General features: G+C 38.3%; 1 protein-coding gene across 1 annotated transcript in view; it reads left to right on the top strand.

Moving 5' to 3' along the window:
• The window catches only part of snrkb (SNF related kinase b), a 21,705-nt gene extending 1,702 nt beyond the window's left edge, over positions 1 to 20,003 (top strand). The window contains exons 2-5 of the mRNA XM_037682629.1: positions 3,645 to 3,952; positions 4,294 to 4,688; positions 16,250 to 16,391; positions 18,527 to 20,003. Coding sequence (XP_037538557.1) covers positions 3,717 to 3,952; positions 4,294 to 4,688; positions 16,250 to 16,391; positions 18,527 to 19,478 — 1,725 coding nt within the window. The 5' untranslated portion in view covers positions 3,645 to 3,716 and the 3' untranslated portion in view covers positions 19,479 to 20,003. The remainder of the gene's footprint in view (positions 1 to 3,644; positions 3,953 to 4,293; positions 4,689 to 16,249; positions 16,392 to 18,526) is intronic.
• The last annotated feature ends 2,806 nt before the right edge of the window (positions 20,004 to 22,809 follow it).

Genomic DNA, 22,809 nt, shown 5'->3' with positions numbered 1-22,809 from the left:
ATGCAGGTGGCCCTTTTCCTGCATCATGAAGGACCCCACTCACCCAGCACACACACTTTTTGCCCCGCTCCCCTCAGGAAGGAGGTTAAGGAGCATTAAGTGTAGAACCACTAGACTGAGGAACAGCTTCTACCCTGAGGCTGTTAGACTCATGAACCTCTAACCAGAATAATCACTGTGGAAAATCACATCATGTTGCAGCTGATCTGTTTCATGTTGCAGCTGATCTGTTTCATGTTGCAGCTGATCTGTTTCATGTTGCTGTGTTCATTCGTACTCATCTGCTCACACAGACTCATGTCCGTGCTGCTGTTTGGCGTATTGTTTTTATGCTACTAGTGCTTAGTATATTTTTGTTATTTTTTCTTAGTTCATATTACTGTTTTTCTTTTACATTTTAATACTTTTGTTGGATGTAACTGGGACCCTGTGTACATAATTTTGTTCCACCACATGTACCACATGTGGTTTGTACGACAAATAAAGAACCTTGAATCTTTAAATCCTTAAAATGCTGAAAGTAGCATAAAAGTAGAGCCAGTATGCTTAAGTCAAATCAGATTTAAGTTAAAACAATGTTTAATGTAAATAAAAGAACTTCTTGTGTTCCAGAGAAGAAATTATTTTTAAATAAAATAAAATATTTTGAAAAGTATCAGTTTACAATAAGCAAAAGTCACAGCACCCATCTCCTAAATGAGCTGAAAGTTTTGGTGTACGAGCAGCTAAAATCTCACAAAGTGTGCAGATGGAGTTTATGGCAAAAAGTTACTGAAAAGTAAAATATAGGAAAACAAGGTGAAGCTGAATTCAAATTCACACAGTAAAGGAAGTAAAATTAGTCAGGAGTTTCTGAAATATTCAAACGAAAAGGAGTTTAAAACTATAAAAAGTGATCCTTTAATCCCAAATCATTATTACCTGTAGATGCACAAAGTTGTCAACTTTGTGTAAACTACTACTTATTACTTATTACTGTTTTTCTTTACAATTTGTACTTTTGTTTGATGTAACTGTGACCCTGTGTACACAATTTCTAAAACAAGAAGAAGGCAAAAACAAACTATTTCTAATGGGGCATGAAACAGACACAGAAAGAAAAAAAAAGATAAAAATTTACTAAATGTTTAAAAAAAATGACCGAAATGTTTTTATTTTGCCATCAATAACTGTTTATTAAAATAAGTAAAGATGAAAGAGTTGTGGAGAAACCTACAAAACGACTTAAACGTGCTGACATTCTTACAAATTAAGTTAAAATATAAAATTTTAAATGAAGTCATTTTTAATTGCTTGGAGTCATATTTCGTTTGTTTTGTTTTTCAAGAAAATAAAAACAAGAAAAAAATTAATGTTGCTGTTCATGAAGAGGCTAGCTTCATTCCAACAGCCAACTATTACTATTATGTTGTTTTTTTTAATACGTTTTATTTTTTAAAATATGACATTTGGTGCTGGAAATACTTAAAAGTTTACCTTGAGAACCTTTGGTGTGAATTTATTTACCTGTAAGTTGTTTACAAACAAACAGAAACCATCGAGGTTGTTGCCCTGACGATGAGCATGATGATGATGGAGTTCGGTACCCTGGTGATATGATGACATCATCAGGTCTAACACCATCTCCCGACCCTTGGAACAACACAAACGTGCACTCACGTGCACAGACACATGCACTGTGGTTTTTTGTTACATTATTGATTCGGCGGGCCGTTTGTGCCTGGGTGCTGAAATTTGAGCTGGAGCCAAATGCAGCCTTTCATCAACGGAGATGATAACAGAATATTCGTCCCTCTGCCCCTCTCCTTGGACTATAATTCTGCACGGCTGTAATCCAGTTAATCTGAACGTGCTTTGTCATCTGTGCCTCTGCTAAATGAAGTGGAACACGAGTCTACTTCTGCTCCAGCGCCTGAGGGGACGAGGTTTTAACAGCAGCTGACCTCGCCTAAATCCTTTCTCCCTTTGGACCAAAAGGCCGAAATGATCCTGGCGGCCATTTTGTATTATCGCCCACCGTGTCTGTACTGTTAGAGAAATGTCTCATGAATTAATGAGCAGATTTTAATGGCACTTTCCGAAGAGTAAACATTGGATGAGCATCTGTTGGAGTCAACTCAATTCAAGATGGCCACTGCAGCAAAGTTGATATGCAGTTTTACAGATATTAAGCTAACGTTTGGAGTGGTAGTAGCTGAGAGTCATAAATAACTCATACTCTGAGTGCTAACTAAGCAAGCAAGTTCCCTAATTAAAACTTTGCCTTTACCTGTTGAAATCAACTTGTTTTGTTAGCAAAATATCTCATAAAACACTGGATGGATATTTGTAAAACTCAAACAGTATAATTTGCTGTATTGATTTAGCTTTTGGCTACTTTTTAGCTTTAAACTAGCCTTTTACTACTTTAAGCTCTTAACTAGCATTTTGTTACTATTGGGTTTTACTTGGCTAAATGTCCCCTAAAAGCTATAAATAGCCAACAACTAGCTAAAGCTAAAAGTTTCAGAATGGTAGCTAAAAACTCATTGTAGCAAAACACTAGCTAAAAACAAAAAGTGACCATAGGAGTAGCTAAAACCTAAAAGTAGCAAAATGGTAGCTACAAGTGCTAAATAACAGCTAGCTAAAAGCTGAATGTAGAAAAAAAGCTAGCAAAGCTAAAAGCAAAACCATAGCAACATTTGTTTTTAGAAAGTATGCTAAAACAGGCAAAACTTTTATTTTTAGCCTCTAGCTAGCATTTAGATGCTACTAGCTTTAACATTTTTCATTTTCAGCTTCTTTTTAGTGCTTTGCTACTTTTAGAATTTAGTTATTTTTAGATTTTAGCCAGTCTTTCTGCAGTGAGTTTCTAGTTAGCCTTTTGATAATTTTAGCTATTTATTTTTATATTCAACCATTTATAACATTTTTATTACCTTTAGGTTTTAGTTGGTCTTTTGTTACTTTTTACTGTTTTTGCTACTTTTACCTTCTAGCTAGTAGTGTTTAGCTACATTTAACTCTAAGCAAGCATTTTGTTACTTTTAACTTTAGTGTTTTATTTTAATATTTAAGTTAACTCTTTAATATTTTAGCTTTTAACTAGCCTTTTGTCAGGGGCAGCACAGTGGCGCAACTGGTAGAGCTGCTGCCTCTCAGTGAGCAGGTCCTTGGTTCAAACCCCGGTCCAGGGGCCTTTCTGGGTGGAGTTTGAGTGTTCTCTCCGTGCATGCGTGGGTTTTCTCCGGGTTCTCCGGTTTCCTCCCACAGACCAAAAACATGCATGTTAGGCTGATTGGTAACTCTAAATTGTCCCTAGGTGTGAGTGAGAGCATGAATGGTTGTTTGTCTCTATGTGGCCCTGTGATGGACTTGCGACCCGTCCAGGGTGTACCCCGCCCTTCACACAGTGATTGCTGGACATGGGCACCGGCGACCCCTGTGACCTAAAATGGAATAAGCGGGTAAAGATAATGGATGGATAGCCTTTTATCACTATTAGCTTTAAGCTAGTGTTCGTGTTACTTTTAGCTATTATTCTGTTTCTTTTAACTAAACAGTGTTCTGTTTCTTGTATCAACTTTGTTTCAGACATTTAGTGCTTAGTGTTCTCACAGAAATCTAATTTTTGGGGGTTTGTGTGCTTCTCTTCCTGCCAGGCGACTCTCCAACAGTGAGGAACTTCATCCCAACATTCGCTGCAACACGTTTCTCTCCTCTGTTTTTGAAACATGGACTCCTCTGGAGATTTGACCTTTGCTCAGCATGGACCCGTGAACCCCAGGAGCAGTCTGGACCGGTCAGATCTTACCGGGCTCTACCATCTGGGTCGTACACTGGGAAGGGGTCACTTCGCCGTCGTTAAACTGGGCCGTCACGTCAGCACCGGCCAGCTGGTGGCTGTGAAGATGATTGATAAGACCAAACTGGACGTGATGGCATCGAGCCACCTCTTACAGGAAGTCAGGTTTGAAAAAGACCTTATTACAAAATAAATGGTCTTAGAGGCATGGTATCTGTTAAATCTGACACTTTCAGCCAAAAAACAACCATGTTAAGTTAATTGGTTGCTCTAAATTGTCCCTGGGTGTGAATTGATGTCTCGTATGTCTTTGTGTCCCTTTGATGGACTTGCAACTTGTTCCCCGCCTCACACACAGTGACCGCTGGAGATAGGCACCAGCTGCCCCGCAACCCAAAAGGAGAAGCGGGTAAAAGAAGATGGATGGATTTAGAAATTTCAAAATAAAAGACTACATTTCCCATTTGTCCAATCACTTGTTTATAAATTTTGCTGCTTGTTTTCAGGTGCATGAGGCTGGTGCAGCATCCCAACGTGGTTCGGCTCTATGAGGTCATTGACACCCCCACCACACTCTACCTGGTCATGGAGCTGGCCGAGGGCGGGGACCTTTACGACTACATCATCCGCCATGACGGAGGTGTGGCCGAGGGCACTGCCAGGCGTCATTTCGCCCAGATCGTGCGTGCCGTGGCATACTGCCATCGGCTCCATGTGGTGCACCGGGACCTGAAGCCAGAGAATGTGGTGTTTTTCCCCCAGCAGGGAGCTGTGAAACTGACAGACTTTGGGTTCAGTAACTTATTTCAACCAGGGATGATGTTGGCCACCAGCTGTGGGTCTTTAGCATATTCTGCGCCAGAGATCCTGCTGGGAGACGAGTACGATGCTCCAGCTGTAGGTGAGAGACGAAAAACATTTAACACTGAAGTTTTAACTGAAATCTGGGATTTTATTCTTTCTTTTACTTCAAAGTCTTGGATATTTGAGAAACTTCAAGGTGGTCATAGAATTTAGGAAGTATAAAGTGTGTTAAAAGTTAACATGTTCAGTTTAACCATTAAAAGTAAGTCACGTCTGTGTTGTGCGCTGTTTGTACCAACCGTTTTTGAGCGGGGGGTGACGGCTCAGAGTGAGGGAGGGAGTTGGAGCTCTGGAGCTCTACCTCCTTAGCCATAGCTTTTTAGGTAGCTCATCCGTATTGCTCACCGCTGCATCAGTGCCAGCAGTTGTCGACGGGGTGGGGTAGGGGGTGAGTTCGGTAGGCAGGGCGTTCAGTTTTGTTAACAGTGTGGGGGGCACCCTGCTTGTTTAATGGTAGGGGAAACACTGCACTAACTTAAAGTTAACAGCAAAATACCAACTAAGTGCTAACAAAAGACTAGCTAAAAGTAGCAAAAATAGCTAAAAGCTAAATGAAGCAAAAGGCTAGCTAAAAGTAGCTAAATGTTTTGCTAAAGTTATAAATAGCTAACAGTTAGCTAAAGCTAAAAGTAGCAGAATGGTAGTCAAAATTTAAATGTATCAAAACAGTAGCTAAAACCAAAAAATGATGAGGGTAGCTAAAAATCTAAAGGTAGCAAAATGTTAGCTAAAAGCACTACAAAGCAAACGGCTAGCTAAAAGCTCAAAGTAGCTAAAAGCTAGCAAAGCTAGAAGTAGCAAAACGGTAACTAAAACAAAAAAAAAGGGAAAGTATGCTAAAGCAGATTTTAAATAAAACAAAGTTTATAAAGGAATTGATGTAGTTGTCATTGTATGTTTAGGGGAAGATATTTGTAAATAAAATTTAAATATAAAGAGTACAGAATCTAAAGTCACAGTATCCAACCCCGAATGAGCTGAAAGTTTTGATAAACTTCAAAAATAGCAGTAATAGCATGGTATACAGTATTATACTAATAGTAATAATATATACTAATAGTATGCAGAAGGTAGTTGGCAAAAGTTTTAAAGAAAATCATAAAATAATAAAAATATTATATAAAGTAATTAATCGGCATCCACGCTATAAAGTCAAAAAGCGCCTCCAGGCTGAGTAACAAACCTCAAAGTACGAGAGAACGTTAAGTCCTGTTTTCTGTTGTGAAACACCCGAAACAGAAAAGAAACATTGACTGAACCATATGTTTCCTTTTAGCTCCTACAGTGAGGACAACAGAGTCGAGCCTTCAAGGTGTTTGTGCTACAAATCTCACTAAAAAAATGTGTGTCCATCTCTGGCCTCCTGACCCTGTGTGGGTTTTCATTCAGATCACGTGCTGCGGTGTAGCTGCCGCTGGATCTGGGTGCATTTGGACCCATGTGGAGGATTAGTTTCGTATCTGGGTCAGTCTGAGCAAGTGAGCCAACTGGATCCAAACACAGCTTCTCTCTGCAGAGCCCTCTTTTGTGTGTGAGCAATTCAGATTGGTGGAACAGGAAGTTCCATGTGTTTTCTTTTTGTTTTTCCTAACTGTCCAGATGGAACTGACTGAAGGATTTGGTTTTTAGGCGTCCCCGTTGGGGAGGATTTTGGGTGGGAGGGTCAGCACATCTTGTCTCTTTCAGGAAGGTCAGTGGTCTTATCTGCTAAGCTGGACTGGGCTGGGTTTTATTTTGGCTGCTTTTTCCTCTGGTGACCACATAATGTATCTGTTCTGAACAGGAATGCTTCCAAACTGAAAAATAAATAAATAAATTCTGTGACAGAACAGGGTGAAGGCCGAGAGCTGAATAATTGCTGAAATTAGCTGAATAAGCTGACATTAAGTTGTTAAAGCTAAAGGGAGTAGAGCGCTAGCTAAAATCTAAATAAAACAGAACCATAGGTAGCAGCAGTAAAACATTAACTAATAGCTAATAGAAGCTAAACATTAGCTAAAAATGGCACAGCAAAACATACTGAAATCTAAAAGAGTTATAAAAGAGCTTATTGAAAGCTAAATGTATTAAAGGACTGGCTAAAAACTGGAAGCAGTTCAAGGTTAGCGAAAAGTCCCAAAAGGCCAATTAAAATATTTTAAGCTTTTAACAGGCCTTTAGTTTTACTTTACTTTAGCTTTTAGCTTTAAGTACCAAAACGCTGGCTAAAAGCTAAAAGTAGAAAAAGGCTAGCTAGTATATATAAGTATAAGTAGGCAAACTAAGAACTAAAAGAATCAAAAGGCCAACCAAAAACGAAAAGTTGTAAAGCGCTAACTAAACAATTGAAAAAAGGTAAGGTTAAAGTGTTAAAAGACCAGCTTAAGGTATTAAAAGACTAAAAGCAAAAAGTATCAGAAAGCTACCTAAAAGTTAAAATTAGCAAAAGTCTAGCTAAAAGATTTAAGACTAGCTACAGATATAAAAGGCTAGCTAAAAGTATTTGAGGCAAATTAATACTTGAACCTAAAAGTAACAAAAGCCTTTCTAAAAGTTATTAGTAGAAGAGTAATAGCTAAATGCTAACAATAGTAAAATACTAGTTAAATGCAGCCAAAGAGCAACTAAAAGTAGCATAGGAAGATAAAAATGAAGACAGTAAGTTAAAGCTAATTTCAAAGAAAGCTAAGTTTTGAAAGGATTGACGAGATCTTGAAGTAAATAAAATACAATAATTCCACAAAGTATAAAAGTAAAAAATACTACACACACTTCCTGATTGAGTTGAACATTTTGATGCACAAATGGTTAAAAAAGCAGAAAGTATGCGAGTGTTTTGATTTCTAAAACCTACGAACTGTAAAACCTCAGATCAGTGCTCTCCTGTAGAAGAGGTTTTGTTTTAGATTGACGTGGAAATGGCTTCACACAGCAGGACATTTAATTTAACAGCTGATTCTTTGTTTTTTTTCACACGACCTTGCAACATGGGTGGGGTGTTGAGGGAACACTGCTCGGTTTTCAGCATGACTCGAGTTGCATTAGTTCCTTTTTCCTGCTTTACTTCCTTTTTCTAAAAGCATTCACATGAGCAGCAGCATCTTAAATTGATTTATTTTTATCTCCAAGAACATTTTCTCCTTCAGTCCTATGCTTTTTTACATCGTCTAACATTATATCACGGTTAGGTCACGGCGTTTAGTTGATATGTACACTTGTACGACCCACGCAGACACGTGTATTTCTGGATGTAATCCTGAGCTGTACTGGAGGAGATGTTCTTCAGAGTACCAAAATGACTCATAAACTATCACACACGCAGAGACCGTTTTCCTCTGTGTTTTTTTTTTTTTATATATATTTTTGTCCTTTTTACACAGGCTGCTGTTTAATTTGTTATTCTCCCCTCAGTGTATATTAATTGTGCTGTTTGGTGTGTTTATCGTCTTATGATGCAGAGTAGAGGCAAGAATGTCCACAGGGTGGAAACACTGCCTGTAGTTACATAAAGTCTGCACATGTTCAAGCATGTGTGTTCATTTTTGCAGAAAGTCATCACAGGATGTAAATCTACAACTATTAGCATTTGGAAACAACCGGATTTAAGATGGCCGCCATGGCTAATCAAGAATAGAAAAACAAAATGTTTTTAACTCAGTTGGTGTTGCAGGTATAGCTTAAATTTGGTGAGGTGGTAATGGAGATGGAGCCCTAACTCGAACTCCGAGTGCTAACTGAAGTCTGATTTTGCCCCGTCTCGAAGAGAAAAAGGGAAATTGGAATTACCTTCTGTCCGTCTGTTCGTTCTTGCATGTTGTGAGCTGGATAACTTGAAAAATAAGTGTTACTGACTTCCATTTTGCTGTGTGACTGCATCTAGGCACAAGAAAGGTTTCTATTGAAAATTGGGTTGCCACGTCAAAATCCAAGATGGCTTAAAAAGTTTGTGGGTTGTTTTTTTTTTTGGGGGGGGGTTCTGAAAAGTTACAAGAAGAAACATTTTTAAATCAGGGAGCATCATGAACAGTTTATTTTCAATAACAAGAGTTTCTGTTGGAGAAAGGTAAAAGTGCTCAAGCACAATAAAAATCACAAGAAAACAGATATAACCGACTGTGCCAGAGAGATTTTAGTCTTTATATTAACTGTGTAGTGAACTAAGCACAACTGTTTGCACTGGATTTTCTTTGGACAATCTGTTATAAGAATCAAAAAGCTTAGTGACGCAAACTGAGTAATGATATAATAACAAATTAACTTGTACATTCCTCCGACTGCACCTTTCCTACTCTGCAGGTTCTAAAAACGTCACACAGACCAGCATCTTACACAGTGCTAATTGGCCTGCAATTAGTAGCTATTCACTTCCATAGAGCATTTGTTACAATTCAGTGCTTACAGATAACGTTACTTCTATCTGGCATTGGAAAAAGTTTTAAAATAATAATGCCTATGGAAAGTCTACTACCTTTCTCCATGTTTCTGTCCTCGCTGCTCAGTTTCTGATAGGGTCCACGTGAGTACTGTGCGGCAGCAGTCCTATGAAACAAAGGCTCTCATTGGTTGATGATGCCCATCCATAGCCAGTAGAGATCAATGTCCCACCCCCCATGACCAATGGGTTTGAGCATTTACAGCCACAGACATATGTTCACAGCCACTGAGCAACAGACTTTAAAAATTAAGAAAGAAAAAAATCGACAGCAATAACGCGTAACAAAATTGTTGCCATTAATCATTTGCTGTGATAACGTGTTACAGTGCCCAGCACTAATATATATATATATATATATATATATATATATATATATATATATATACTAACAATCCCTATCATTTGAGAAAACATTGCTTTCTAGTCTTTATATTACTTAAAAGTATAATTTTAACTGTTTTTTATTCTTTGTTGTATGTGTTTAAATGTTCTTGATTGTATATGTACAGCACTTTGTTGCAGCTGTGGTTGTTTTAAAGTGCTTTATAAATAAAGTAGTAGTGGTAATAGTATTATTAGTATGGTTTCCTCAAATGATTGGGGTGGCCATTGGGGTGGCCAAAGATTAATATATGGTGGCCAAAGTCACCATTTGGCCCCCACTGGCTCCTCCACTGCACCTGGTGGTGGATAAAATTGCTCCCTCCACTCGCCAGGATCCGTGACTCTGTACCGCCTCGGATAAGAAAAAAATGAACGGTCTCTTTTTTTTTTTTTTTAACACAGTTTAACTCCTACTAACTTTAATATTTTGCACCAAAAACATTTAGGTTTTCTTGCGTGCTCTGTGCAGTTTCAGTTCAGAAAAATATGCATCTCCAAAACCACAAACATTCACTATTCAAATCCCTCAGCAATGGGGGACATAAACTGCTGGACTTATGTTCAGGAATTTATCAGAAAATTTCCTTATTAGTGCTCGGCCTTTTGTTACCCCCTTATTTTTATGTTATTTCTTGACAACCCCTTATTTTTATATTATTTCTTGACAAACTAAAGGTCTAAAATGATAGATGTTGTGGCAGATTTTTCAAAAACGTTAAAACGCAGATAGGGTTGCAATGTTTGTACGGATTAAAACATCAAATTAAGTGTTGGAAAAATACACAATAAAAGTTCTAAGCCAAGATTGCATATTTTTTACGTAATTTAGTATTGCCTGTTAACAATACTGTATAATCAAAATAATACTTAACATCTCGATATTGCTTCTACAACACAGCAATGTAATGTAAAGTGCAAATCAACAAAAACGATCCATAAATTTGATCTATATCAGCTCGATTTCCATCACTTTCATGTAATGCTTCAGGTAATTTTCCTGCATGGATTTTAGTGGTTAACATTTGATGATAAACGCGATCTATTGGTCTTTTCAAGAAGTGGAAATTACACCGGGGGTTATGATGATTGGTCAGAACTTGTGGTGGTTTGCTGAATTTGCGTTAAAAGTTTAGATCACAACATCCTGGAGATGCTGGTTAGGGTGTCCCAACTCACAGTGGGGTTCGAAAGTACGCTTCCTGGTATCACAAGATAAAATGGTCACCCAGTTTGTTGCAACATTGTCATATTTCTGCCCTGAAGAAGCACTGTGAGAACAATGACTGAAGATACCTGCTTTTCTGTCTTCTATTACATGTTTACTCCTCATTTCTTTGCTAAAAGCTGATGGTTGCTTATTACATTGCTGTAAGAAGCACATCCTCCTCCCTTCCAGCCCTCCACACATCCCCTCTGTAGATCAGTTGGATAACTTTCCAAACAAAACCTGCTTTGTAGGCATTTTCCCGTCAACCTGAAGGCTGCAGCACTGTTTTATACCAAAAACTGCTGTTACAGTTCTGTAAAACCACACAACCAGCACACTGCCACATTCTGACTCAAAAGTACCTCTCTTAGCAACAATCCACAAGCAGACTGACAGACTAACAGTGTCGTTATGGGTGAACGTTGTGCAACAGAGAGTGGAAGACATACCTTTTGGAGCACAGCATGTCCTCAAGTAAAGAGACGCTCTTAGGTTACAGCGAAGAACAATCTCAACTCACAGTGGGACTCCAGGAATTTTTATGTTTTAACTGTTCCATCCTGAGATAAATATCAGTCTCTGTACTCCGGATAGCACTTTGACACAAATGTATGTCTCTTTAGAAGTACTTTTCCTTTGCTCATTTTGGTATAAGCTGAAAATATGTGTTGCACAACTTTTTCAGGAGCCTAAAGATGTTTTTTTTTATGTCGTCTCGGTGGTTTACGATATAACTTGAATGCTACCTTAATATGGACGAGATTGTCATAAGACAAAAACTTTGTTGACATTATTGTCCTTGGCAAACACAACACTGATATGGGCAAATAAGTGAAGTCACAAAACATTCACCATCCTCTGCCACGGTTTCAAAGTCAAGGTCACTTTCCCTCCGTCATAAATCCAGTCCAGTTCTAGCTTCTTCTGAATTCTGTTGTCAGCCAACAAGTGTGGAATTGTCCGCACCTCCTCCATGTACTACATCTGTTTAAGTTGTAATTTTATTATGTATTACCAAAAATCGTTACAAACCACTGGAAGAATTTCAGTCAAATTTAAGAAATTAATCATTACATTTATTAATCATTACATCTATAACAACGATAGCAAGATGGCTGCCACAGCCTATCGACTTTAAAAAACACAGCAATGAATTTAACTTGGCTTATAACTGACTACTCATGGAGTTGGGAGTTAATCTCATCAGAATAATAGGATTAATCAGAAACAGTGGAAATGTGTGTCAGTAATTCGTCCATTTCTTATGATTGAGTTTAGAGAGTGGTGATGGAACGTGTGGAAACCCTGAACTGGAGACTCTGGTTTTAGCTTCCTAATGTGGGCAAAGGGATGCAGTTTTTTTTTCCTGCCTGAACTTGGATGACCTTTTGTAAAGAACTGTTTCTGACGTGGTTTGATCCTGCAATATGCATTTCCCTCTGATAGAACTGGGATCCCTGAGCCAAAGCTTTTATCCTCAAACTTCCTCTCAGATTTGGCTCAGCCTTTTTACATTTCACATAACCAGACATGGATAATTGAAACAATGCTTCTTTTCCTGTGGAAAGTGATTTAGATGAAAGTGATTGTCTAAGAAATAGCTGCATGCCTTTGGTATGTGATAAAGTAAACAAAAAAGTGTAAAGAAAATACATCAGCCATTCAGCCTGTTTAAAGGAAACGAACAGCCACTGAGTAGTTTGGTTTGGTTATGAGTGCCACACTGAACATGGAGCAGTGACCAGAGCTGTCCAAGGAGCTCGAGAGAAGATTATTAAAGGTAAAGGCTACATGACCATCACCAAGCTGGTTCATGTTCCCCTGACCACAGCTGACAATAATATTAAAATATACAAGGTTCATGGAGCTGTAGCCATCCTCTCAGGACTTGGACGCAAGATGAAATGCAACTCTAGGTTGATTAGATGGATATATGGGATAGTAGAAAAAGAGCAGTAGAAACCATTTTAGTTGGATTTCAAGGTCAAGAGCGTGACTTTCTGATCACACCACCCGTCACATTTTGACTTATAATGATGAAAGACGACCCAGGAGACTATTATTGGTAGAAAAACGCACACAAAAAACCCAGACAGGAATTCACCAAAATACATGTTGACAAAAATTTGAATTTCTGGAAGAAATTCCTAGGACTAATGAGACGGATCTTGCAGCCATCTATGGTGCACACGTACACTATATATGGCTGCCTTTAGCTAGCCGTTTGCTACTTTTACCCTACCTGGTTCAACTCAGCCTCTTGAGCCTCAAACAGAATTAATCCACCGCTGCATTAGCTGCTGCCATCGTTTACATTTAAATCTAAATTTGATCATAATACAGTAGTCCCTCGTTTATTGCGGGGGATCCGTACCGTAAAGCCCCGCGATAAAGTGAAAAACTGCAAAGTAGGAATAGTAGAATAAGTAGTACGTAGTAGTTTATTTTAGTATGTATATATACTGTATGTATATGTATATGTGTGTATATATATGTATATATATATATATATATATATATTTTTTTTTTTAACCCTTCCTACATTCTTGCAATATTCTAAACAATGTTTCCAAACACTCTAAAAGTGCACAGAATGTCATGATTTCAGCTCCCTGCCTCATCTGTTCTTTGCCACCTGCTGTTCTTGGCCACGCCCACTTCTCCGCTCTGCACTGAGAACAGCTGATCAGCTGCAGCATGCAGCTCATCCTGCAGTATGGGCTGCACAAAGGTGCAGGAGGTGCTAAATAATTTTAAATAATTTATTTTAAATAAAAAGTCCATGCCGATGTGTGTCATGTCCAACCTTATTTTAAAAAAAGTGCGGTAGAGAGAGTCTGCGATAAATGAACCGTGAAGTAGTGAGGACTGCTGTATCTCAAATGGTGTTTTTTTTTTTAAGTAAGTGATTTGTGAGTTGTTGTTTTTTTCTTAAGTTTTAAAAAAAAAAATATTTAGGTACATTGCGCATCCTGGTGACGTATTTTGTGTAGTAGGTTTTTTTTGTAAAAAAAATGACCAAGTTCTTATTCTTTTAACAAGAGACTTTATGTAAGTTGTGGTTTCTTTTCAAATGATGCAGCACATTTCCAAAAACCTGCACTCTGAGCTCTCCAATCCAAAACGTTTGTTGTCAGAGAAAATGGCCGCTGTTGTTGCGTACAAAAACGGCTGAAACGCAACAGAACTACCACAGGTTCATATAAAAATGGCGTATCATATCAGGACCCCAGTGTTGTTGGGTTTTTTTTGTTTGTTTTTTAATCATTGTGGATGTGTACCAACAAATATATTGACTGTGGGTGCTTTTTAAAGGCTGTGTGTGTTTGCATGTCAGGAGTGGATCCTTGTGCTGTCAGCAGGCTACTAATGCGATGTGGTGGGAATGTGTGATATTCCCCAGTGAGAAGAGGAGAGTACTCTCAGCACTCAAGTGGCTTCTTCTCTCTGTTGCATAACGCATCTGGAAAGAGCCGAGCGTGCTCGTGAGTGCGTATGTGTGACGAGAACTGAGGGCTGTTGTTTTGACCATCAAGGGTTAAATGTGGGACCGTTCTTAGAACAGTACCGGTTCATGTGAGTGTCTGTGGTTAGATGGAGGAGATATTTTCTATGATCTGAATTTAAACTTGTTCATTTGTACTCTTAGCTACTACCACACTATATTGCTATATTTGTAAAACTGCCTGAATCAGTGCAATTTTTTTTATATTTCCTGAAGTCAGTTGGCTGGAAGCCATTATTAACTGGGTTTACTCCAAAAGTCAATTATTTGTAGATGTGCATCTGATTTAAAAAATAAATAAATAAATTCCTGGGGAAAAAAGTTTCAAATGGTGAAAACAATTAAAGCGTAAATTTATTATAGGCCTATTGTCAGTATCAGATTTTCAAGTAGTTTCTATTCTGCTTTGGGTTAAAAAGGAACAATGACAAATATATTTTCATTAGTCACCTTCTGACATAATTATCACAGTTAGTCCCGTGAGAAAAAGTGTAAAAAAATATATTTTTTCTTATCAGTTTTTAACTAAATACATACTTTCATTACACTTTAACTAGCATAGATCCGTTTATTGTGGTTAAATTTGACCAAATCTGCCGGTCTTGGTTGAAGCCAGTATTTTATTTAAACGGGACAACATGGAGATAATAATATCATCTCTGTTCAAAACATCTTGAGAAAAAGTTGAACCTCTTTCTTTTCTTTTTTTTTTTTTAAGGTTTATCAAGATTTGACTTCCAGATGACTGTTAACGTTTGGAGTGCCATTTTCAGAGCAGACATTTAAAACAAAATATTTGAACGTTTCATTGTTGCAGATGTGTGATCTGTGATATTTCTGGTGTCACGTCGGGGTTAACTGTACAAGTGAACAAGCTGTTCTTGTTTCCAGTGTTCAGCAGAAACTCAAGAAGAGACAGAAACGACATGAGGATGATCGTTCTCAGAATAAAACACCAGCACAATTAACCCTCTGTTTGCATTCAGCCCTCGGCTTTTGTGTGTGTGTGTGTGTGTGTGTGTGTGTGCATGTGTGCGTGCATTCTCGTCTCGTTCATGCTGTCCTCAGTTTGCATGAAACTCGTCTCGTTGTGTGTGTTTATCGGGACAGGACGGGAGAAAGGGGGAAGGAAAGGGAGTTGTCAGAATGTGTGAATGCGTTTTTCCGTCTGAGGTCAACAGAACCATCCCAGCTGTCTGCAGGTTCATTTCCTCCATTTTTTTTTCTTCGCTCAATTAAAGCGAAATCTACCCGTGGACCGAATGAGGCCAGAGGGGCCTGCTTCATGTTTAGGACAAAGGCTCGAGAAGTGCCCCCCCCCCCCCCTCAAAAATTAGACTCCGCCTACATTTGACTCTGTTCTGAACTGCAGGCTTTTCTTACAGTCAACATCTGTAAGTGGATTTAACAAAACTACTTCATGAAATTGAAAGCCTAGGGTTCCTTGAATGAATTCATATCGTCCACCACCTTTCATGTCAAACTTTCAGACCAGTGGTTCTCAACATTTTTTTTGTTAAGCCCCACCTTTGGAGAAAGTTGTCCACTCTCATCCATGGTGCATAAGAAAACCAACTTTATATAAAGGCAATAACACATTATGAGGGTGGTTATATTTGAATACAACAATATATGGACTTTTGTGTGGCAAAAAATACTCAATGTTAAATAACTTGGATGATTGGTAATAAAGCAGGCAAATTAGATAAACTAAATAATCAGAATAAATTTTAAAAAAGTAAATTATTTTACATTTATGTTCATTAAGCGTATTACATTTATCTCAGTACAGTTATGTCACGGTTTGGTTCCAATTATAAACCAGCTTGGCACAAAAAATTGCTAAAACTATATATTTTTTTGTTATAATCCCATGTTATACTTTAGGTAATAAATCTGCACATATTTATGATAAACTACAAACACGTAAAACTGACACGCTTACAGGAAGAACATGGTGAGTTTTGAAGGAAAAATAACGTGCAGTGGAGACACACTTTTGCTATAATCGTGGGTTTTTATAAGCTCAGGGTTTTTATTTTTGTTAAAGACTAAAGATAGATTCTCTTTCTATTTTCTGTGTTCCAGATATCTGGTCTTTGGGTGTGATCCTGTACATGTTGGTCTGTGGAGTCCCTCCCTTCCAGGAGACCAACGACAGCGAGACTCTGGTCATGATTCTGGACTGTCGGTACTCTGTCCCCGAACACGTTTCTGACGACTGCAGAGAGTGAGTACCAAGGAACAATAATGGACAGATCAAGCCAAAAGCAACCATACTCATCTGGATTATTTACATGATGAAATAAAGGGGCTGAGCATATTTACACAATCTGTCACACAAACGCTTGTGCAACACAACACACCTCATACGCATCTGTCTTGTCACTTAGCCTTCACTCCTCACACCTTCAGCTTAAATAAACTGTTCTCCACTCACAGGGCAGCAGGATCAACAGAACAGATGGTTTCTGCAATATTAGGAGAAAAAAAATACGTAAACTGCTGTACGTGTCGGGCAGAAACACCAAATCAAATCTTAATAAAATGTATTTCTTCGGAGAAAAGTTTTTTAAATAAGGGTAAACATTTTGAATGTTTTGAATATTGCCCAACAAAAATGTTGGGCAATATTCTGCATCATTTTTGTGTGACTTTAAATTCAGCATTCACACTATTTATTATTATTATTAACCTTTATTTAAGCAGGCAAATCCCACTGAGATCACAGATCTCGTTTGCAAGGGAGTCCTGGGCCTGAAGGCTGGAGAAACCTCACACAAACTCAAAAACTCCACACAAAAAACCCTAGGTCCAAACCCAGGATTGAAACCAGGACCATTTGCTGTGAGGCAACAGTGTTAACCAGTGATTCGTCATGTTGCCCAATTCTTCTTTTGCTAGTTTTATTTTTCATATGCCGTTTGCAACCTACCAAACTACTTTTGCATACTTGGCGTAATTTTAGCCATTTATCAAAACACTCGGCTCATTCAGGAGAAGTGTGCTTTGCCCTTTGTTTTTTGTAACTTTGACAATTTTCAAAATGTTTACCCTTATTTAAAAAAAAATTCTCAGAAGAAATACATTTTAAACGCTTCAGTTCTCTACAAAAACATGAACTTAAAAATCTCCTTCAGCGAACTTGGTTTATTTTTTCCCTCCTGCTACTTTTAGCTTTTAGCTAGCCTTTTGATTTTTTTTAGTTAGCCTTTTAGCTTTAAGCTAGCCTTTTGCTGCTTTTAGCTAGTTGTTATGCTTTTATCTAGTCTTATTGATTTTTAGTTAGCCTTTTGCTACTTTTAGTTAGCCTTCTGCTTCTTTTAGCTTATTGTTAATATTTTGCTGCTTTTAAACAGACTTTTGTTTCCTTTGCTTTTAGCTAGCAATTAGCTACTTTTAGCTGGTGTTTTAGGCTTACAGCTGGCCTTTTTCTGATTTAAGCTTGCCTATTGTTACTTTTGGCTTTCAGCTAGCTTTTAGCAACTAGCTTTTTTATATAAAATAAAAGTTTTTATTTGTATTATTTTAACTAGTGTTTGCTGCTCTTAGCTAAGTTTGGTTTCTTTTAACTGGAATCGTTTTGCTTTTTAAGATTCATTTAGTGTTGTGCCACTGTTAGCTATCATTTTGCTACTTTGTGCTAGCCTTTAACACTAACTTTTGGTTAGCTTTTTGCTCTTTTTAGCCTTTAGCTTTTATTCTTTTTTTTGTTTGTTTTAACTTTGACAACTCAGATCCAATTTCATCAGCATTTCAGCAAAGTCATTCAGTGCTCGGCATTCACTCCACATTTTCACAGGAAGTGCAGTTTCTGCAGTTTTTAGTTGTATTTTGTTAAATCAGAAAGTTTTATGTTTGTTCTTGTCCTATCTGGAACACAACCTCCTTTTAGGGTGGGATAGTTGTGGGATATAAAAACTCCTATAACAATAATTTGCTTTCAGAACAATGAAACCTCTTGAGAAAAATCTGCATTTGTCTTTGTAAACCTCAAACTTTGCTTCTGAAGTGATTTATTCTTCTTCTTACATCTCGGAGCAAAAACAGCGTTACACATTTTTATTTCTTTGTCGAGTGCGCTGAGGTTAAAACTCAGCAGGGATTAATAAATCTAGCCAAGTGGTATCAGATTATCTGGAAACACGTCCGGGAGCATCTGATCTGGGATTCGTCATGTGTTTTTTATTTTTGGCCCCGATTCACATGATGGATCAGAACATGCTCCTGGACAGACATCCAGGTTTCACACACAAAGGACAGATGTGAAACTCTGCTCATTGTCACTTTTTTTTTTATTATCTGGAAAACTAAAAACATTTTTTATTAAACAATTAAAGCTATTTTTTTTTTTTTTTTTTTCAGTTTGATCTCCAGGATGCTGCAGAAGGATCCAACTCGTCGGGCTTCCCTCGACGAGATTGAAGCTCACCAGTGGCTCCAGGGCCTGGATGATGTTCTCCTTAGCCCCGAGGCCCCACCACACTGGGTCTCGGGGGCACTTGGTGCCACCTTTCCTTCCTCGGGGGCCCCTGAGTGTGGGGATCTGCTCGCTGTGAGGCCTGCAACTCAGCAGGCGGCCCCTCGGGTGTGGCAGCCGAGCTTCACCCTTTGTCCAGCTCCAGTCGAAGAGCCTCCTGCCACCAAAAATCTCCCTGCGCTGCAGCAGATCTGTGAGGAGGAGGAAGAGGAAGAGGAGGAGGAGGAGGGAGGTTTTGATAAAGATATTGCCATTATGGTAAATCCAGGAGGAGAAGATGAGGAGATGTTAGAAGGGTTAGACAATCCAGACTGCAAGGAAGAGGAGGATCAAGCTGAAATGAGGATGCTAAAGGAGAACGAGGACAGTGGTTGTGTGATATCAGATCAACCCATCAGTCACTGGGACGAGACACTCAGTGAGACTCCCTCCTCCTTGTCTGGTTTCGGGATTCCATGTTGGCAAGCAGACCTCTCAAACGGAGAAGATGAACCGAACAACAACACAGAGAAACCCGATCCTGTTCTCCACACGTCAGAGTCCTCTCACTCCCGTGTCTCTGCATCCTCGACCAGCTTAAAGGAGACGACGAAGACGGAAAAAGAAGATGATCCGAACAAGAGAACGTCGACTGAAAAGTCTGGGCCTCACAGCCCACAGGGAACCCGGGATGAGTTGGCGCCAAAGGTGGAGCAAGGGAAACGACACAGCATCAAGCTTCGCGAGAGACTCTTTCAGTTCCCTCTGTGTGAGAAAGCTCTGGCCTTCAACATCCCGACAAACAAAAAGCCCAAAATCCTGCCGCTGGCTCAATACAACTGCTGCCATGTGCTGTAACGAACATCAGCCCGGGACGCTATCCGATGACCTGCACGCTCTCTGGGGAGCTGCTTAGCCGTCGGCCGGTAATCAAAGACTTGCGATGTGGCAAACAGGCTGAGCCGAGCTCCAAGAGGATGAGGTAACCTTCGATGTTCAAACTAGGCATGGGTCGACGGTTGCAAGGTATACCACAGTGTTAAAAAAGCAAGGGGTCAAAACCACACATCTTTCCATCATGGAGTTTCTTATAGTTGAAATACCATTGATAAGGTACCAGACATAGTGGTTTTTGTGTTTTTCCCCTGTCTTCTGGTTACATGGGGTGCTGAGCAGTGCTCCCCTCTTCTCTACAGTTCTGTACTGTAGCTGATGGGGTAAAATACCCTCAATTGTTATGTTTGTTATAAAAAAAAAAAACATTGGTCGGTCGTATGTTTTATCTGGTGGATAACTCAGTCAGTCGTGGCTAGTCTCTTATCCAGTTAAACGTTTGCAAGAAGCTACAAGACAGCATGAAGCCCAAAAACATTAAAAACAAAATCTAACTTTGCTTCCCACCTGGGAGACCTTTTCAATTCTAAAATACTTTTCAAATAGAAGAATAGAAGTTTTGTTTAACATTTTTTTCTTTATTTAACAGGCTTTGGATGACTGAGAATCTTTACCAGCAAGAGTTAGCATGCTAGCCAGTGACATATCTATATATATATATATATATATATATATATATATATATATATATATATATATATATACAGCCTAATACTGCAGGCTAACTACAGGTACTTATTTGTAGCTAATTAATTAATATCAGTTTGCTATGTGCTAAGGAAGCTTAGTTTTTTTTATCAAAATATACATAAACTGAGGACAAATCTGTTACAGGTCAGCAGGACAGTTCTGATACATAGAGTGTCTATAATCTCGTGGGCCATAAATGATGGTAGCAAGGGCCCTTTTTGGCCCATGGGCCTTGAGTTTGACACATGCTTTACAAAGCGCTGAATAGTAGGGAAGAAGTATACTGGCACTATTATGTTATATACAGAAATGTATATAAAACAGACTGTTTTCTGGTGTTTTAGCAAACTTTTTCTTTTTTTTTTTTTACAACAAAAGCATGTAAATCATATGACGCATTGTTAAAATTTAGTTTTAACTTGTCTTGTTTTTGCTCAACGTAGCATCAGAATGTCATACCGACCCATGCCTAGTACAAACACGAGTGTACAGCTTCACATGCACAAAAGCCCGGATCGGACCGGTCCATGTAGTAAAGGTTTCAGCAGCACTTATTCAGACTCACCGAGGAACTCGTCTTTTTGCTGCAGGAGCGACTGGAGAATCCCAACAAACTGTTTCTCATCTGAAGCTCTGGAACTATACTGGACTGACTTGTGAAACGATGAGGGAGGAAAAAAGACTGCAGGATTTTTGTTACTGAATAAGCTAAAGTTATTTTTGGTTATTTGAAGGTGCCTATTAGGATCAGAACATTTATGTTGTTTCTTGAAGTATGAATGCAAACTAGAACTGCTGCTAAAAGGTAATTGTTAAAGGAAAGTAAACATATTTGGGAACAAACATGTTTTAAAGGACAAAACTGTATAATTTTTGTTCCTTTTTTGTGTATTTGGGTGTAAAATCTTTGCTGTTCGTTCCGTGTGGACCCACAGCACCATAATCATTTAGCATTTTGTAATTTTACCGAAGCTTCAGGTGCTCTGGACTCGCTTTACTTTTCATCCCAAACATTAGGAGTTAAAAACACAACATCTGCACAGCAGAAACGGCACTAAAATAATTTTATTATTCACACAAACACAACTACAGTTTCACTTTAATTGTGTTACTTTTAGGACCGAATGATTTGACTTATTTGCTGCTTGTCCTGCAGATCTCCTGACTTCGGTTTTAAGCTTTATTAGACTAAAATGGAGTCCGAAAAATAAGCTTTATTAAACCCAGCTACCTCTACGCTTGATCACATGGAAACTGTTTTTTTTTTTTTTCCTGTATCTGCTCTTCAAACAGAGCAAAACTTCTTCAGACTTCAAAAAACATCCCTTTCTGGTATATTTATAACAATCTGTTGTAAACTCCTTCACTTTGTGGATTTTGCACAGTTTTATTGTGTTTGATCAAAAAAAGCTTTGTGAACGTACTCCTACATTACACCCAAATACACAGAAAAAGATAAAAAAATATATCAGATGATTAATTTGTTAGATTTGCTCTGAAATGAAAGTAGTTGCTGTGTTAATATTATTCAGAGATGTTTTTTTTATTATCTATAAATCTATTTATTGACTCACTCGTTTATCGACTGCTTGACGTATATTTCCATCTCTTTGCACTTCCTGCTTCTCACACTGGTTTTAAAGCTCTTAATATAAGTTCACATGAAGACAGACTGTTAAATGATGTATACTCTGATATGAAACTGTATGTTACACGCCTGGCGCTGAGAACACGCGATCTGCTGCTCTCTGTCTTATTATTCTAACATACATGTGTGAAAACTGGGATGCAGGTCTCCCCCATTTTTAAGTATTTAATATCTAATATTTTTATTTTGTTTGTATTATTTTTTCTTATAACATGACAAAGATATTAACTCTCTGAACGAATGTTTGTGAGTTTGCATGTTATTTATCACGTCGTACCTCCGTGTGTCTTGTATCTGACAGGACAGCTGTTGTTTAACTGTAAAAAGTTTCCCACTGAATATATAACCCCGCACAGTGGAACCACTGTAACTTGTAGCTTTCTACCATCAGTATCTGGAAATCCAGACTAGCACACAATAAGTTTGTATTGTGTCCCTCCATGTTGTGTTTGACCATAGAGCTGCCGTTCTATATTTCCATGGGTTTTGTAGAGTAACTGAACAATCAACGGCCTCGTGGGGACGGAGCTTACTGCGACTGTTAGTTCCCGTCTAAATAAGGAGCGCCCGTCACGTGAAATCCAATCATGACTTATGTCTCATCAGCCGTAAAAGCTTAAAATCTCTGCAAAAACTAAAGAGAGTTGAAATGATTTCCTGTCTCGCTGCAACGTCTGCTGACCTGCATTTTAACCAAGACCACGTGTACAACGTGAAGCCATGAACTTATTTTTCTGTATTTATTTATTAAAACGAATTAAATAAACATATTGACTGTGTGCAGTTTGTTTATTTCAAAGGAGTTTCCAGAAGAAGGAAATGCGACTTCTTATTCACAAATTTATTAGGTTTAAAAATCCCACTGATTGCAGTTGTGGACATATAAGTATATTTTCTTATTAAATTATATTTTTACAATTAAATACTTTTTTTTTTTTTTAATATTTTTTATATTTT

This window comes from Nematolebias whitei, chromosome 10, assembly GCF_014905685.2.
Source record: "Nematolebias whitei isolate Nwh7 chromosome 10, NemWhi1, whole genome shotgun sequence".
In the NCBI taxonomy this organism is placed as follows: Eukaryota; Metazoa; Chordata; class Actinopteri; order Cyprinodontiformes; family Rivulidae; genus Nematolebias; species Nematolebias whitei.
Note: the sequence above shows the minus strand (reverse complement) of the source record. Positions and strands in the feature narration are given on the sequence as shown.